The sequence below is a fragment of the Eschrichtius robustus genome, chromosome 12, assembly GCF_028021215.1.
Source record: "Eschrichtius robustus isolate mEscRob2 chromosome 12, mEscRob2.pri, whole genome shotgun sequence".
Taxonomy (NCBI): Eukaryota; Metazoa; Chordata; class Mammalia; order Artiodactyla; family Eschrichtiidae; genus Eschrichtius; species Eschrichtius robustus.
Genome location: NC_090835.1, coordinates 52,314,534 through 52,333,335, shown reverse-complemented (window position 1 = coordinate 52,333,335; position 18,802 = coordinate 52,314,534). Strand labels below are relative to the sequence as shown.

The 18,802-nt window shown below is 46.7% G+C and overlaps 2 protein-coding genes across 7 annotated transcripts in view; one reads left to right on the top strand and one right to left on the bottom strand.

Annotated features, from left to right (window-relative positions):
• FBXL2 (F-box and leucine rich repeat protein 2) overlaps positions 1–18,169 on the top strand; it is a 93,651-nt gene extending 75,482 nt beyond the window's left edge. For 3 of the 5 annotated variants that reach the window (XM_068558550.1, XM_068558549.1, XM_068558551.1), the window contains 6 exons: positions 1,448–1,508; positions 2,211–2,255; positions 2,828–2,884; positions 8,335–8,547; positions 9,197–9,424; positions 16,706–18,169. In XM_068558550.1, coding sequence (XP_068414651.1) covers positions 1,448–1,508; positions 2,211–2,255; positions 2,828–2,884; positions 8,335–8,547; positions 9,197–9,304 — 484 coding nt within the window. In that variant the 3' untranslated portion in view covers positions 9,305–9,424; positions 16,706–18,169. Of the gene's footprint in view, positions 1–1,447; positions 1,509–2,210; positions 2,256–2,827; positions 2,885–4,013; positions 5,822–8,334; positions 8,548–9,196; positions 9,425–16,705 lie in introns of those variants that run through there. The other 2 variants (XM_068558553.1, XM_068558552.1) reach the window with 2 other exon arrangements.
• UBP1 (upstream binding protein 1) overlaps positions 11,194–18,802 on the bottom strand; it is a 67,771-nt gene continuing 60,162 nt past the window's right edge. For both annotated transcript variants that reach the window (XM_068558545.1, XM_068558548.1), the window contains 5 exons: positions 18,077–18,167; positions 17,213–17,322; positions 16,020–16,162; positions 15,255–15,306; positions 11,194–13,217 (listed from right to left, as the gene is read on the bottom strand). In XM_068558545.1, coding sequence (XP_068414646.1) covers positions 13,180–13,217; positions 15,255–15,306; positions 16,020–16,162; positions 17,213–17,322; positions 18,077–18,167 — 434 coding nt within the window. In that variant the 3' untranslated portion in view covers positions 11,194–13,179. The remainder of the gene's footprint in view (positions 13,218–15,254; positions 15,307–16,019; positions 16,163–17,212; positions 17,323–18,076; positions 18,168–18,802) is intronic.

Below are 18,802 nucleotides of genomic sequence, written 5' to 3'. Positions count from 1 at the left end.
TGGCAGGCGGATTCCTAACCACTGCACCACCAGGGAAGCCCAGTACCGTACTATCTTGATTACTGTAGCTTTGTAGTATAGTCTGAAGTCAGGGAGCCTGATTCCTCCAGCTCCATTTTTCTTTCTCAAGATTGCTTTGGCTATTCGTTGCCCTGATATTACTTTGACATGTGAGCAGACTGATAGCCTCACGTCCAAATGGCACCAGGTTCTCCTCTAAACCAGCTGCTAAATGGACAGAAGGAGGAAAAATCATAGCCACCTTATTTATCATTTTTCCCTAGCAAGAAGAAAAGTTTTGTTTTAACAAATAATGATTTATTTTCTGATTCTCCATGTAATACTGTGAATATTAAAACTTTAATAATGGCACCAAAATGCTAATCATGCTTAACATCAGTTGAATTCATATATGTTCCAGGCTCTTTGTTAGCACTTTCACAAGCATTGTCTCACTTAGTCCTCACCGCATTGCTAGGAGGTGTAGGTACTGTATTCTCACTTGTTTTGCAGAGGAGAAACTGAGACTCAATGAAAAGCACATAATTTATCCTGGGTCACATGATAAGTAAGAAGTAAAACTAGAATTTGAACTTGTAGAGTTTGATTTTAGAACCAGCAACCTTAACCCCTACAGAAGAGGCAGAAAAAAGATACTTGTTTTGTTACTCTTTACTTATCAGTGAAACTGATCCATTTTTCATGCTTACACCAGTTACATATCTTTTTTTTTTTTTTTTTTTTTTTTGGCTGCGCCACATGGCATGCAGGATCTTAGGTCCCTGGCGGGGGATTGAACCCATGACCCCTGCAGTGGAAGCGCGGAGTCCTAACCACTGGACTGCCAAAGAAGTACCCCCCACCCCGCCCCCCCTTTTTTTTTTTTTTTTGGTTATATACCTTCTAAGGGTTGTCTTATTTTGCCTTTTCCCCATTTTTCTTACTGTTGAATTAGGGAAGATTCTAGAGAATTTTGATATTTCTGCATGGTAGAAGGAATCTAGGTGGTCAAAACTGGTCAGAAAGGAGGTCAAAATTATTGCTATAAGGGAGTAATTTAACTTAAAAATGTTATTTAAGCATCTATCCCTGTTAAGCATGGATGTTTTCATTGGCTGTAAATTTTTAAAATTTCCTTTAGGGTGACTGGGAATTTCAATAAATGCAGTATATCAAGATGGTTTTGTTGAGTGAAAGTACATTTTAATTGTTTAGAAGTCAACACATCTTAGAATAATATCTAAAAACAACAGCAACCATGTGCTGGTATTGTGGGAAGATTCCTGGATTTACTGAGCAAGTTTGGGATGGGACTTTGGGCAGGTCGCATTCCTCCCTGAGCCTCATTTTTGTGTCACAGAGTGGAATAAACTCACGAGCATTGTAAAGTACGCTTTTCTGTTGTTAACCAGTTGCCACTTTGTCTTCTGTGCACCCCTTATCCCAGGATCTTGGAGGCTGCCCGATGTTCCCATTTGACTGATGCAGGCTTTACACTTTTAGCTCGGGTAAGACAGAGGTTTTACAAAATCAAACCAAACTCTAATTCACCTCCCTCAGTCAAAGTGAATTGGAGTGGTCTTGGAGTGTGCAAAAAACTACCTTCAGAAATGACAGGCACCGAGTAGAATGGAGTCCTTGGGGGGTATGTTCTGCATTTTCCCCAGCAGGCCAGAAGGCTAGGCAGGTCCTGTACCAGGCGTGGACCTCACTCTCACTTGGTCAGGTGGGACCCCAATGAGAGGAGCCTCCTCCCTGGCCGGAGATGCCCTTCCTCACACAGACCCCGACTCAGCCTCTCAGGGGCATCCCTCAGCTGGGCTGGGCTCTGCCTCTGCCCCCTCTCTCCACACTGCCCTGCCAGTGCCAGCCACTGTGGGGCCCCTGTGGCCTGCTGCCCAGAACCCATGTCCTCCTGGGGATGCTGATACACTCTTCCTCCTACCCCAGCCCTCCACCATCCCCACCGTGGCTGGGCACCCACCCCCACGACCTCCCAGAGCCCATTCCATGGCTGAAATCTCTGTGCTGATACCTGTGAGCCACTGGGAAGGTGCAGACAACTGCCTTTCCAGGATGAGAGAAGGAAATGCAGCCCTAATGCCCATATCGAAAGTGAATATGATTCAAAGGGCACCTGCTCAAAAGTGCTGGCTCACTGGGTCACTTGCGGGACAGGGTGTCTTATGGACTCTTACGGACTTTTTCAGAATTGTCATGACCTGGAGAAGATGGATCTCGAAGAATGCATCTTGGTGAGTGGACTCCTGACAGCTCTGCCAGGGCGCCCCTCAGCCACTGACAGGCGTAACCAGAGATGCCAACTGGCCATTGTCTGGACCCTCCTTGCCCCAGCATAGGTGTCAGGGCTTGGGAACCTGTGAGGGCCACGGGAGGGGGATGCATAAACTTTGGGCTGTTCTCAGTCATCAGAGTTACAGCCAAGTTCAGGATAGCACCATCTTTTGCCAAACATTAAAAAAAAAAAAAGGACTCATTTTCATAAAACTTAAGGGAGAAATAAGCTTGCATGTCCAGTGATGAGGTGACTCTACAGAGAAGAATCTTGGGGGACCCTCTGTGTCCACTCCCTCTTTGTCCCTTGTCCCCCTTGGGGCACCAGAGGAAAGACCAAAGAACACCTTCACATCTCTGGGAATGAGCAGAATTGAGGTTGTTGGTGAAGAGAGGAGCTCCCAGCCCGAGTGTGCTTGAGATGAGTTTTTAATTCTCTTTTGCACCTTTTGATTCTTGTATTCAGGAGAAGCAGGATTAGGTATTAAGTTCTGGTGTACAAGCCACACTGACACCGCGTGTTTCTCTCCAGATAACCGACAGCACACTCATCCAGCTCTCCATTCACTGTCCTAAACTGCAAGCCCTGGTGAGTCTGAGCTTTTTGTGACGTTACTTACCTCTTAGGGATGAAAGAACCCCCGTACTACGGCAAGAACCTTCCTTTCCATAGGGTGTCATCATTCTTGGTTTCAAAGGTCTGTGTGTTGGGCTCACTTGGGAGGCAGGGTATCTAAATGTCACTGCTTTCATTTTAGGGTGTGACCCTAATATAGGGACCAGCGTCCTTACTCAAATTCATGTTCATCATGTTGGGTATAGTGAAAGTTAGCATGGTTAAAATGAGGCCATCCTTATATTACATTTCATATCTGCTCAAATATCTATGGGGGGGGAATTAGAATATACTGAAAGATCCAGAATGAGCAGTGAAAAGTGTCATTGACACTCTTAGCCATGCAGACATCGCATGCACGTTTCCCATCCGGCTGCTGGACGTGAAGCAGGGGTGGAGTCCCCATTCGGCTGCCTGCTCCCACCAGATACACTGACTCACTGAATCCCAGCGCAGCTCTGTGATGCGGGCACCATGGACATCCCTATTTTATCAGTGAGGAAGCTGAGGCTCAGAGCGGTTAAGAAGCTTGCCCAAATTTACACAACTGCCCAAAGGCCCCAGATCTCGTGGCTTCCGTGGGGTCTGGTCTTTCCACTGCCCTGAGATACACGACAGATTTTTCTTAAGCCAGCTCTCTCTATCCCCTTTGAACTTGCTCTGTCAGCAAGGGCTAGGATTTTATAACATCATTAAAGCTCCATTTGGCCTTGAGTTACTCTCCCCACCGGTTTTCCTTATTTCCACATTCCTTCTGGATGCTTCTCCCTCAGGCACAACAAGTGTGCTGGGCTTTGGACAGCTCTGGGACTTTTGAGTTTGGTGTCAGATTTCAGAGATAGTCAGAAACCTACCTGTTTCCAGATTCTCTGCTGAAACCGTTTCCCTCTACACACCTGCAGATAATTTTGTCGTTCTAATGTCTTTACTCCCAAATTAGTTCTGATCTGGTTTTATAATTGATAGAACCAGTTGTCAGATGTGCTTTCTCCACCCCTTGTCCCCGTGTCCCTGAGATGGCCTGCTTCTCAGAGGTGTGGGGAAGGTTAGGAGCCCCGTGCTTTGTTTCATATTTTAACCTCCCTCCTCCCTGTTGCCCAAGGGCTCTCTCCCCGACTCGGAGATACCCTGGACTTGGACTCCCACCCCTTCGGCAGTGTCGTCTCTTGTGTGCACGGGACAAGGCCTTCCACCAGCTCCCTAACTCCTGCTTCCTCAGGAGTGCAGGCCCACCTCAGCGACGGGTCAGGAAATGTCTTCCAAATAGTGTTCTCCCCAGCGGGGATTCTGGTGACTGAAATCTTCTCCATCTTCCCCGATATTCATACAAGCGAATTCCAGAAAGGGGACTTAGAGTAAAAGATAAACTATAATAAAAACCAGAAGTCCAAGATAAGAGCCTCAAATGAAAAAAAAAAGAAAAATACCTGGAGGATTATTAGCAGAAAAGCAGGGAAACAGTTGCAGTTGAAATCTAAACTTAGCTTTGGAGATGCCTAGTAGCCCGCACAGAAAAGGGAAATGCTGTGGATTAAATCTGATTATATTCATCAAATTCACTCTACAAACACCTCTTGAGGACCACTACACGCCGGGCACTGTTCTAGGCACTGGAGAGCGAAAAGATCATTCATCAGAAGAGACAGACTTTATCGTCACTCAGAAATTGCACAGCAGTGTGTGTCTGGATCCTTGTTAACGGATACTGCAGGGGCTCTCCCTGGTACGGACATGGTAGCAGCACCTCTGTCAGCCCCCAGGTAGAGCCAAGGGTGAGTGGAAGCGCAGGGTTGTTGGACGTGCGTTTCTGCCGCTGCAGGTCTCAGAGCACAGACGTGCAGTCTTGGTGCGGGGCAGCCCGGGTGCGCCTGGGACACGCGCATAGGAGCAGCTGTTCCCCACCTCCCTGGGGGAGGGCCAGACGGTGCTCTCCATGCTGGAGCCGGGGGTCCACCCCAGGGAGTCCTCCCCCAGCCTGGGGAGCTCAGAGGAGCCAATGCTGTTGGGGCAAAGCTCCACAGATTCAGAATTTTGAAATCTGGTTTTTAGCTTTTACTAAAGACCTGCAAGCAGGAAGAAATGAGGGAAGTGACTACGAGCCCCGAGCCAGGTAACTATCACACCTCATTTGCTAAACTTCAGTTCCCAGGTTCTTCTTTACATGTGAAGGCGGCAAGTGTGCACATACCCCACCCCTTCCAGGAACTGCTCTGTGATCCTCAAGGGAGGAAGGGCCTTGTACTCTCACAAAAACCAAATCTAGAAGGCTGTTTTGAAAGGGAAACTGATCACATTTCTTTGAAAATAAGTCGAATATACAATTGCAAACGAGGGGAACTCCAGATTCAAAAGAACACAGAGGAGTTCATGAAGTTTGCTCAAAGGAGGTTAAGGATCCTCTTTGTTACTTCAGTTTTTAGTTTGTAGGATGTCATCAGCAGGTTCTATTGATAATTGGGGGGCTGGTTTCCTCTTCAGTACCAGAGCCAGTTTTTTTGACTTTTAAAATCATATTGGGCTTCCCTGGTGGCACAGTGGTTGAGGGTCTTCCTGCCAATGCAGGGGACACGGGTTCGTGCCCTGGTCTGGGAGGATCCCACATGCCGCGGAGCGACTGGGCCCGTGAGCCACAACTACTGAGCCTGCGCGTCTGGAGCCTGTGCTCCGCAACAAGAGAGGCCGCGGCAGTGAAAGGCCCGTGCACCGCGATGAAGAGTGGCCCCCGCTCGCCGCAACTAGAGAAAGCCCTCGCACAGAAACGGAGACCCAACACAGCCAAAAATTAATTAATTAATTAATTTAAAAAAAATCATATTAATGCAGCTCATTGGTCCTAGAAGCTATCTAAGCATTTTAGCTATTATTTTAAAGAATAAAGAATTACAGCCAATAAAGACTATATTAACTTTCTTGATGCCACAGAGTTTTATCTCTCACCCTGATTTATCACAGCCTTTACCAGTGAGATTTATACCTTCATATGTTTTCTTGTTACTAATTAGTGCCCTTTTCAGCTTAACAAAGTCCCTTTAACATTTCTTGTAAGGCAGGTTTAATGATGATGAACTAGTTTAGCTTTAGCTTGTCTGGAAAACTTCCCTCTCCTTCCATTCTTTTTTTGTGGCCACGCTGTGCGGCTTGCGGTATCTTAGCTCCCCAACAAGGGATTGAACCTGGGCCCCAGCAGTGAAAGCGCTGAGTCCTAACCACTGGACCGCCAGGGAATTCCCATCTCTCCTTCAGTTCTGAATAACTTTGTTGGGCTTAGTATTCTTGGTTGGAATTTTTTTTCATTTCTGTCAGCACTTTGAATATATTGTGCCCCTCCATTCTGGCCTGCAGTTTCTACTGAAAACCCTGCTGACAGTCTTCCGGGGGTTCCCGTGTGTATAACAAGCTGTTTTTCTCTTGCTGCTCTTAAGAGTCTTTAACTTTTGACATTTTAATTGTAATGTGTTTTGGTGTGGGTCTCGTCTTATTTGGAATTCTCTGGGCTTCCTGAATCTGGATGTCTGTTTCCTCCCCCAGGCTAGAGACGTTTTCAGCCATTATTTTCTCCGTTAGCTTTTCTGCCTGTTTCTCTCTCTCCTCCTTCTGTTACCCTTATAATGAGAACGTTAGTCCACTTGATATTGTCCCTTAAGTCTGTTAGGGTATCTTTACTTTTTTTCCTTCTTTTTCTCTTTGCTGCTCTGATTGGGTGATTTTCACTGCCATGTCTTCAAGTCACTGATCCTTTTATCTGCTTCATCTAGTCTGTTCTTGAAACCTTCTACTTTATTTTTCAGTTCAGTTGTATTCTTCAGCTCCGTGACTTCTGTTTGGTACTTTTCCCAGATAAGGGCGTAAACTCCTGTCTGGGGGGATACTGACCAGGGAGAGTGCAGAGATGGCATGTACCTGCACCTGCCTTTCCTGAGAGCACATCTGTAGGCCTCTAGGTGTGTACCAGACCTGAAGCCCGCCCTGTAGGCTCCAGGACAAGCAAATAGGCCTCTTTCCCAGAAAGGCTGGGGGTGTGTTTCAGCCTGCTGTCTGTAAAGTGCCCTGGGGGTGGTAGCCTGCCAAGAACTCTTTCATGTTAAAGTCCCGTAGGACCCAGGAATACAAGCCTCCTTCGGCCATCAGGGCCAGGTGAGCAAGGAGCATCCCATGGGCACCTTATACGAAGACTGGGGCACCAGAAATAAAAACCAGGTCACCAGGCAGATGTAAAGGCTCCCCTCTGGGAGATACTGGTGCTCTGGAGCATGGCAGAGGGGAGAGCAAAGACAGCATCGGCCTCCAAGGTCTCTAGAAAGGATTACAGTCAGCCCTTAGATGTGTGTTTAATTAGAAGCCTGTGCCCCTCGGTGCAGCTGTGATGACAAGCTCATAGCCCTCTTTCCGGGACGACTCCTGGGTGTTTTCTCTTGCCGATCACGGGACATGGGAGCCACTGAGCAGTCTCTCCACTGGTTACAGTTCCATGGGGCCCCGCAGGCCAGGAGATGGACGTGTCCCCTGGCAACAGCTGCAAGAACTGGGGCACCAGACACACGTGAAACTCCCCCGAGAGAAACATAGAGACAGACAGAGAATGAGGATGGCACCTGGCACGAGGCAGAGGCAGGGCCGGGAGAGCATGCGAATAGTGCTCACCGGGAAGGAAGCAGCCCAGAATTTAAGAAAGAAAATGTCATCCAGTGGCTGGAGCTCGGCAGAGGGAATGTGCAAAGATGGCCCTGCCCATCTCCAGGCCCTGGGGGCACCCCAGCAGGCCCCCCAGTGTGTCACCTAGCAGGCGGGCCTCCGCCACCCGGGCTGGGCTCCCCTCCATCAGCTGGCCCTGGGGGTGGGGAGGGCCCGGGCGTGAAAGTCCTTTGGATTCCTCCTCACACTGCTGTGGTCTCTGGGTCTCGTCGCGGAGGTGAGCGCGTTGGTTTTTCCAGCTAGACGTTCAGGTACCTGGTGTGGGGTTAAACCTTTCGCTCCTCAGTGAGAAGCTCCAGGTTATGAGTTCCCTCCTGCCCGGGGGTCTCTGCGCTTGGGGCCGGGGTTCATGACAGACTGTGGCCCAGCCTCTCCTTCCGCTTCCAAGCGGGCCTTCTCTCATCTGCCCAGCGTGGAGAGTCGTTCAGCCAGTTTTTATGTTTTTTTCTGGAGGAAGCCGTTCCCCGTGTAGCTGTAGATTTGCTGTTTGCGGGAAGAGGTGAGTTCAGGATCCTCACGGCGCAGACCACCCTCTGCAGTGTCGGTTCCCATCTTTACCTGGCGGGAAGGTGAGAGAAGCCGCTGCCCATGGGCCCACAGCTTTGTGCTCCATCCTCCCGCTGCTCAGTGGTTCCCAGGGGCGCTGCCTGGGCCGGCTTCCCTGCTCTTCCTGGGCCGTGAGCCTTGGAATGAGAGGGTCCAGCAAACATCTGTGCTTCCCCTCATTCCAGAGCCTGTCCCACTGTGAGCTCATCACCGATGATGGGATCCTGCACCTGAGCAACAGCCCTTGCGGCCACGAGAGGCTGCGGGTGCTGGAACTGGACAACTGCCTCCTCATCACTGACGTGGCCCTGGAGCACCTGGAGAACTGTCGTGGCCTGGAGCGCCTCGAGCTGTACGACTGCCAGCAGGTCACCCGCGCGGGCATCAAGCGGATGCGGGTAAGCGTCGGGCAGCAGCCACCACACCTGGCAGTTTTTCAGCAAACGATAAATACACCAAGAATCAACATTCATTTTCTACATTCTGTCCTGGGCCAATAGTTATGCAAACTGTCCTCTTAGACTTCTTCTAAATTTCCTTATTAGACCCCACCCTGGAAAGAGTCAACTTCTAGAATGGGTCTGGGTGGAGGTGCTATGTGGTCTGTTGATTAGCAAACTTATGAGAAGGAAAGGGACTTAAGGCCGTTATCAGTAGGCTTGATCTTTGCTAATTTCTAGGTATAAAGTGTCTTAATAACTGTGGCGTTCTTTCCGCATGTAGTTCACCTGCATCATTCTTGAATACGCTTTAAGTTTAGGCAACTTTGCACTTAGACCCCTAAGCAGCCCCAGGTGCTACAGCTGTTACATCTCTACTCGGTTTGCACACAGGGACGGTGACCACCCCTTTGTCTTTAAAAGGTGCCGTTTGGGGAGAACGTGCACGTCAACAGGAGCAGCGTTAGCGCACACCGGAAATTCTATTGGGACTATCTGCCTAATGGTAGAATGAACTAGATTCTATAGGAGAACTGTGGGCTCTTCTAGGATTATGCCTATAATCCCCAAACTATCTTATGACTACACTTTTCCTTTCTACTTTCAGGCCCAGCTCCCTCATGTCAAAGTCCATGCCTACTTTGCTCCTGTCACCCCGCCGACAGCAGTGGGAGGAAGTGGACAGCGGCTATGCAGGTGCTGTGTCATCCTCTGACAGCAGCTGCCCAGCCCAGGGCTTCATGAGGTGTCCCTTCCTCCCGAGGACCCGAGTCTTTCTGACGTACTCCACCATCATCCAAATCTGTTGATTCTCCATTGGGAAAGGCATTTACAGGTAAAAGACTTCTGCAGGGACTGCAGTAACTCTCATGATAGTTTTTACCTTTATCCTGCTGTGATGCAATCAATTCGAAGCCTTGTGTCAATTAACACAGGGCAAGAGTGGTCATAGTGCAGCCAGGACCATGCAGGAAACCTGGATCTCTAGAGGTGGGTGCCTCCCTAGGTACAAAATTCCTGCCCTTGGCTTTGTCAGCATTCCTCAAACAGACCATCAGCGTTAGCACAAATTGAGCAGAAAAATACGCTGTTGATTTTCTACCTGATACTTCAGCCAGTGGCCTACTTTTATTCACAACGATTCCATTTTGATTAGCAGGACTTTTCCACTTTGAAGATTAAATAGCAACTTTATCAAAGTGACTATACTGCAAATTCATAATGCCCGACAGTTTTCTATGTAGCGACTTACGTGGAAGGCAAGTTAATAGGTTTCCATGAGACACCAAAGAATGAGGACTCTAAAACAGGGTGGAGCAAGGTGTTCACCCTTCTGTTTCTGTCAACTTGTCATATATCCTGTTGGGGACCAAGAACTAAACAAAAGCAACTCAGTTTGTGTTGCCTGATTGGAAATCATAAGCTCTGGCGTAGGCTATGGCACATAATGTGTTGTTGTTATAGAAAAGCTATAATCATGTCATGTCTCACAAACTTTGGGGGACCTTAAAGAAACAGAATTAAGGCTCAAGTTATCTATAATATAATCAATTAAAAATAATGGATGCATGTAGAATGGGTGTGATTTTTTCCCAAGTTTATTTTAAAATCTTAGAAATCAAGTTACACCAGGACTATTCAAAAATTGTACACACTTAAAACTAAAATCAGTGAAGTGTTGGCACCTTTGAGACTTATATAAAAATGAATAAGCCATTGCAATGCTTAAGTCAGAGGGTTTTATTGCTATTATCTCATGGCAGACAAATCTGAGCAAAACCGTCTTCCAGATTCAGGCGTTCCTAATGTTACCTGAAATCTGATAAGATGATCTGGTTTCTGCTCTGTGCTGTCCACATTTGTGACCTTCACTGCATCTCTGTGTGAATGGTAGTAACCACTCCCCAAACTGAAGAGCCCAGAGTTCATGAGAAGCTGAGGGAAACAGCAAAAACGAGAAATTTCCCCATGACCAGCAATACTTCTAATTGGGTTAGGGTTCTATTAGGTGGAGAGTTTTAGAAGCATTTAGGATACAAGGCCTCAGCTGCATTCTGGGGAGAGAAGGCAAATGGATGGATATACAACTCCATAAATCAATTAGCAGGATTATCAGAATAAGCATTAAAGTCCTGATGATTTTGCTGCCTTATTGTGTGTCTACCATAGCAGTTATTTAAATATACATTTACACCACTGTGTGGGGGAAAAAAATGGCTGTTGCAGGAAGCTATGAATATAGTTTCTATTTTAAAAATTTAAATGACCAGGGCCTTCTATACATTATCTATCTCTTTTGAGCCCGTACACAAGCTCTCACAGCTACTGGACTCTGGCTGAATGACGCTGGACCGCATCTACAAAACAGGAGAACCTCTGTTAAGAAAAATCAGGTTTGCTTCCCCTTTAAGTGTGGCACAGTCACTGGATGAGCTGTCCTCAGTTGCATCAGCTTTGAGGAAACAAACTGAAAACACACACCCCCATCAGCTCTTATAACAACATTGGGACTGGTGTGTACTCAGAACATACACAGTGAACTCCTTGATTCTATGACATGAGGTGACACACTGGCAGGAACTTGGATTTTAAATGAGACACACATTTGCAAAACAATCGGAAAACATTTATTATACTGAAATGTGTACATCCTACTATTAAAAAAACAAAGTAGCAAATTTGCTGGTGCCATAATTTAACCTGTTTCACTGGGAGAGACTAATGTTCAACGCTGCTTGGTGTCATTTCAAGTTTGATGAGCTTTTTTAATTATTTTTACCCCACTTGTAAAACCTGATGAGGAATTCAAAATAGCACACAGCATTAAAAATGACATTTATTGTTCCATAAATCTTGAGACTCAAAAAGGAATGCTAAATAGACAAGCAAAACTCTAAAACAATTAAGAGAGAAGCTCACTTCTTTCCCAAGTGACTGACTGGTACAGAAAACATGTGGTCATACAAAAGCAAAGGGAAAATGACGGAAAGGAAAGCTCTCCTGCTTTAGGGTCTATACAAGTTATGGATATTTTCAAACCAAAGATGATGGAATATTTAGAGACACTACTTTTTCATATCAAATAACCCCCTTTATGAATAAAACATAAAATGCCGAAGCTTTCACCCACTGAAGTAGTTTTGTCTTCTGGGAGAGATTTTAAACTCAAAATTACCCATTCCTATTTCTGCCCGAACAAAGATAAGGATCAAATAATACACTCAAAACCAAGACGACACTGGGTGAACGGACAGAGATGGTATAATTAAAATGGAATCGAAGTTTGAAAAGAAAATTGTGTCTAGTACACCACAGGCCTCAAATGCTTGCTGATGAATTTTGGGAAGGCTTCGGGTGAAGAGAAGAGATAATAATGATTGATGATTGATAGTAGAAAAAATTGCAAAAACAGTGATTCCCTTTGGAAAGTATACTGGCCAACAAGCATTTGGTTTTGTGAAAGAGGCACTCTTTTTATAGAAAAAGAAGCTATTATGTGGTGTATAAAAAAGTCCCTAAATAATCACCAGAATGTTACCCATGATTGTACTAAAGCTCCATATTAGAGAAGTGTGAGGAATTTTGATGGTACAATATAGTGTTTGTGATGTCTAGTGTTCCACAAATAAATTTCAACTCTTGATAATGAAGACCCCTTAACACCAAGTCAGAAACTATCACACTGTTTTCTCCTGCTTAGGTGTATTTCCAATGTTGGGGACAGGGCTTTAAAAAAGTTTAACAACAGTATGCTGCAGGGTGGGGTGGGTGGTCAGAGACAGAGAGAGGGAGGAAAAGGAGAAAGAAAAAAAAACCACATGAGTTTAAAAGGCATCGGGGCTTCAAAAATGAAAACCAGAAACAAAATGCTAAAAATGGAAGCAGAAGCAAAAAGTTTTTCAATAAATCTGTGACAAAGCAAAAACACAAAAGTCTTTGTACCTATTAGGATTTACACTGATCCTCTCACCAAGGTACTCTTGATAATGCAGTTTGCTTCACGCCCGTCTTCCTGGCTTGGGGCTTCCCCGGTCTGGCATGATCACGGCAGACGCACACCCTTAGACGTGATTTTTTCCAGGAAGGCACCAAGCCTCTCCCCTGACCACTGATCGGCCCGTATCAGCGCCGGCCTCACTCTCTCCACACGTGGATTCAGCGCTGGCCCCGCAGCTGCCAGCGCCCCCCCCGCCCCCAGGTCAGCATAAGGTCCGGGCAGCAGAAGCTGAACTGGCCCAGAAAGGTAAATGCCCACAGTACATCTTTACATTCATTTCCAAACCGCATACAGTGTAAAAAGACAGCGAAGGCTGCTTCTAGGGACTGTGTCTACTGGCCTCTCTGGCAGAGAAGCAGGCGGCCTACCTGCACCGGGGCCCGACGTGCTCACTGTCCCGGGGCGAGGCCGCGGCAGTGAAGCGAAGGAGACGTGCCTCTCATCCAGTTCGCGAGAAAGGTCATCCTGTGTTTTCAATATGAAACATTTCATACGGTAAAATCCAATCCCAAGACTTCTTGGATTCAGTCTTCACACACTTTTAAGCGTAACTTTAAACTGGTGCTGAATAGAGTTCAGACTACGTCAAGACGTCACTTCAAAATTATGTGGACGCCACCGCCGTTTTCAGCTGCAGAAAAAAGAAAGGGATGTTACGCGCAATTTTTTACCAGGCTGGAGAATCAAGACTACTTTGAACACTCCTAGAACTCTACAACCCCCCGCCCCAGTTCAGAGGGTACCTTTAAATATTCTAGAGGAAAACAAGCTAACTTGCTCCAGCCCCTCTTGCCTATGGCAGCGTCACGTGCACATTCCCTTTGCCCGCCCCGCCCCCCCATCTGAGGGCAAGGCGCAGGGCAGAGACTATCCAATAAACTGGGTGCTTACATCCACCTTTTCTGGAGATAATTTTTGAACTCCTCAAAAGTAGATCTGAAACATTTTAAAAAACACATCACTACTTTTGCGCGATGGCCTAGTGTTTCTCAGGAGATGGCGAGAAGCAGCAGTACAGGCGTTCATCAAGGAACAAATGAATTTTTCCGTAAGGACCAATGTCTGAAAACAGTACACTGAGCGGGGCGGGGACGTCCTGTGATGCCTGATACCAGAAACCCCACCGCCTTCACAGGACGCAGCCACACGTTCACTGTGTGAACGGCCTCTTTTATAGACAGTGTGAGTTTTGCAGAGTAAAAACTGCATTGTTTTGAGAAGGAAAAATTGAGCCAGAAGAGTACTAAGCTAAACATGTCTGTGAAAAGAAAGGATAAAGTGGGCCAGTTCACAGACTAAACAGCCCTGCAGGTAACTTGGTGGCTTACGAGACATGTCAGGCACAGGGTGAAGTCCTAACTTCAGCCCCTCCCTTCAAGGTGGGCTGCTCTCTTCGCATAACTTCCCAGGAAAGGGTGACTTGTGACATCGTGCTCTTTGAGGTGCAGCTTTAGATCTCAACTCATCAGACTTTTAAAGGTCTCTTCTCATAATAACTTCACATTTAAAAAACCCCTCCTTTATCCAGCCCTTTAACTGGAACTCTACTGAACCCCGTCTGGGCCCGCTCTTCACATTCTCTCCCTCCATAACCTCAAGAATTCCTACGGCTTTTGAGTCACGGCGGACACGCTGAAGGCTTCCAGATTTACACCTCAAGCCCAGGCCTCTCTTGCCAGCCCCAGCCGGCTATGATTTCCACGTCCTAAAACGGAAGCCTTGGCCGCTTCCCCCAAGCCCGCCTACCTCTCCACCGCGACCACCGCCTGCCCAGCTGCTCCTGTGAGAGTCACAACCACTCCTCCCTCCAATGTGGAGCCCAGCAGGGCCCTGTCTGTCTATCAGCGTCCAAGATCCCGTCACCTCTCGTCTAGATGACATCTCCTGCCTCCAGTTTTCCCACCTTCTCATCTGTCTCCACAGAGTTGCGAGAGTGGAAGAAAAGAAAAATCTATTCACATTACTCGTCTGTTTAAACAACATCACCGACTTTCCAATGCATTTCAAATAAAATCTAAACTCCCACCACCGTCAGGCACTGCCTACCAGACCCGCCTCCAGCTCTGCTCGTCCTCGCCCTGCACAGCAGCCACGGGCCCCCTCAGGCCTCCAGAGCAGCCACGCTCCTTCCTCTGCACCCGGCCCCGCGCCAGCTGGGGTGCTGTTCCTCGTGTGTTCAGTTCCCCCTCGGGCTCCAGGTCTCAGCGTTCATGACAGACAGCTCCTCAGAGAAGCCTCCACAGCTGCGTGCCCCCCTCCCCAGGCCCCCTCGTCCACAAGCAACCCCACCTCCCCATGCATTCATGGCACCTAAATTACCTATTTGTAATCTGTGTGCATCTATGGACCAATTCTGGTTTCCTTTCCCCACTACAGGAGGGGAAGACCTTTCTAGCACCAACGGCATGTGTCTGACAGGAGGTGCTCAGTAAAATGTTGGCTGAATGGACTGGGATTTTTCTCCAGGCATCCAGAAGGACTGATGCCTCTTCCTTACTTGCTAGTTAATTTCAACAATATTTCAGTCACTAGAAATATTCCCTTGATTCCTTTTTCAAACTTCTTAAAATGAGTAAAGCCAGCATTTCCAAAAGTAAATACGCAAGATGACTGCTGATTTCAGGCACGCACTATCTTTCATGATTCTCGCATTTCAAGACACACGTACCTTTTACTGTGGAGAATAAAAAACAACTCTCATCTTGAAAGTTTTGAACCATCTAGAAGGATAAAGCAGATGTATAATTAAGATCCAATTGTCTTTTCTTAACTGAGTAAAAGTAGTAAAAGAAAAAATGTCATAATCTATATATAGCTGCACAAGTACGGGACTCAACGGCCAAAATGGTAATTCAGATAGGCAGTGTGAGGTAGCAAGGACTTAACACCTGCTGTACCGGCCAGCCCGGTGACCGTGCTTGCCCATGGGGGCCCTGCGATCTGGTCAGTCACCCTCCGGCCCACGGGGAGGCATTCGCTGCTGGGTTCTGTGATAGTGACTAACAAAAAGTTGCTGCCAAGGTGCTCTTCTGTTATTACTTGCTTGTCACTGAACACGGGGTGGCAGTGAACTGCCCTTCTAACCTCACAGCTTTTTAAAATCAGCCACCAAATAGTACACAAAAGGAAAACACATTCAAATGCCTTGCTAAAAAGGGCCAAAGGCCCGCTAACCCGGAGCCCCCCCAGTGACCAGTGTCGGAGTTCAAAGAGGGCGGAATCGGAGCTACGGTTCTCCTTTACCTGTATTCCTTCTACCACCCAGGACACCTAGAACTCTTGGTTATAAATTCTTCCCAATCTTGAGTCCCAACTCTGAAAATGATTCTCATGAGTACTTGCCAAAGAAGTCACAGATTTTTTTTCTATAGCACTTCAGTAATACATATAAAAATAAATATCAGTGTAAAAGGGGAAAGGGCATGCCAGTTACCTGATCGCTAACAAGAATGTGAATACCGGTGGGACCCTGTCTGTAAACCTGGTTAATTTGGTGGAAAGGAATATTAAACACCAACGCAAGTTTTCGAGCAACTTCTGAAGCAACCATTTCTTCTAAGTAGATTGCATGATAAACTGAAATAAAAAATAAGAACAGCATTTTAGCAGTAATCTTTGATCTATTTTCCACATGATCTATTGGAAGATCACTCCTTTCAAAGTACTAAAGAAATATAAAAATTAAAGATAAGAATACTTCTCCCCTTACCGCCCATGTGAATATAATAATACATTATTTATGCTCACACATATAATTTAATTAACATTAACCTCTGTACAAAAGTATCTGAGGTTTTAATTTATCTTAAAAGCAAGCAGGAAGTGACTGCAGATGGGCACAGATGATCATTCTGGAGTAATGGGACTAACACTGGATTGTGGCAATGGCTGCAAAACTGTAAACTAACTAGAGTATCGCTGAATTGTGTACTTGCAGTGGGAGGACTTTATGGTATGTAAGTTACACCAAAAGAAAGCCATTTTCAAAAATGCTACGTGTTTCTAGCCATATATAAAAAGAACTCTAAAAAGGTCATAGTTTTTGATTCAGTAAACCTACAACTGGGAATTTATCCTAAAGAATAAAAGCTGCCTCTCCCCTCTTCCTTTCCCCTAAAGAATTAAAAACAGCGTAGAAGACGGCACACGAGAAGCTAAGGATGTGGACCACGAGGCCTCCTGCTTCTCCACAGAAAGCCCAGCTGTTTCCGGAACACGTGACGATGCAGCAGCCCTTGTCTGCAAAGCGTCAGGCACATCTGCAGCGAGCCTGAGTCTCGCAGGTCCTGCTCTACTACTGACCCAAGCCAAACACGGATCAGGAATATCAGTGCTTTTACTTTGCTTCCCCAAACAAGGGTTTTTTCATGTGTGTGAGTACAGAAACCTTTGCTTAGAATTTGGAACTACAATTAAGGTAAGACTACAGAGAGGCTCTAAAGCAGGGGTGCCATACTCTGCCCTACACTTGTTCTTTTAAAATTAAATTTTATCAGAACAACAGCCGAGAAAGGCCACTGCCTCTCACCGCTGCCAGGACAACCTGGTGGTCCCCACCGACTCAGAAGGGCAGTGGCAGGAAGCCGAGTGCCCTTGCCCCCCCGCCCCCCGCCCTCCCATACCCACCGTAGGGCGTGGCGCCGCCACCGTCGCCCCCGCCACCCGCTGCCTGCTGCTGCCCCTGCGGCGCCGGCTGCTCGCGGCAGACGTAGAGGGTCAGGCGGGGCCGCACCGACCTGCAACCAGAAGACGGCGCTTGTGAGCCGGCGGGAAGGCCGCACGCGCAAGCGACAGCTACAAGAATCTAGGGTCTATTTCCTTAGGAGAACTTTACAACGTTACTTCATTATACGAAATAATTTACTAGGAAGAATATAAAAACACACACCTCACACCAACTATCACAGGTTATCACAGGTGGTCTAATCTGATGATCCAGACTCTAAACCACTGAGATGGTCGGTCAGATGCTGGTAAATTTAAGTTTCAAGATTATGTCAGCAATTTAACATCAGTAAAATTCAGTTTAATGGAATTCTCACACCACAAGTCTAGAAATACCAACGATAGTAAATGGGTCTTAAAAGCCAGCACAGTTTACAGTTCTATCATTTTAATTCACAATTAGAAGTTTACATTTTTAATAACTGTTTAGTAGTGTCACATGACCTTGAAAACCATAGATTCTGTAGAGCTCACCTAAATGAGAAGTTTGTTTTCTTGGCAACAACCCCAGTCGTCTTCCAGACCACAGTCCTGCCCATGTGCATTTCTAGTCTTACAGTCTACCTCTGCCCTCAGTGCCTGCATCATATCTGGGCCTGCCTGAAGGTGCACACAAAACAGTCTCCTCGTGAGCACAGCGGGCCAGCGCGCAGCGCGAGGGCGCACGCCGACGTGCCGTGGACACATCCTGCCCGCGGTCCCCGCGCGAACAAGGGCACGTTCTCATTTCAAGCAGAACAGTTCCTTTTAAACACGGTATTTTACCTTGACTTCAGTGAATTATAGAGCCGAATTCCATCGGCTGCACCACAAATTTGTACTAGATCCTCCTTTGTCAGTTTTAACAAGTCGGCACCTGGAGAAGAGCAAAAAGAATCTTCTCAAGGAAATGGGAGAAGAACCAGCACTACAGGCTACTTTGCAGCATCTGTCTTCACAGTTTAATGTCCTTCGAAGCCATCGCCAGGTCTCCTGTGTATACACATACACATGAACAACACACACACACATACCTGTCCCTTACAGCCAAAGAATGCTGGCTCTCCATGTTCTCTATCAAGAAGGAACTCAGAAGCCCAGAGGCTGGAAAATCAGAGCCATGAGCCGACAGCAAAGTCTCTTCCCAGTACAGGATTTCAGTGCCTGCCTTATTCTGGCTGGGTGGAGCTCGTGAAGATAAACATGATTCTGACCCCAGATAGTTCACCTTGAGATGACCCAGACCAATCTTTAATTTACAAAAGGAAGAAATGGAAGTCAGAGTTTGGGGGACCTGCCCAAAGGCACACAAGTTGGCAGCAGAGCTAGGACTAGGTCTCTTTATACTGTAACATGCTACATACAGTCCAACATTCTATAACAAACAACTCCATCACAGCAGCCAGTTTTAATACAAAAGTATGTCAGAGAATTGCATATTATACTTAAGGTTTCCCCCATAAGTATTTGGTGTGTAAATGACATGGTATCTAGCATTTGCTTTAAAGTAGA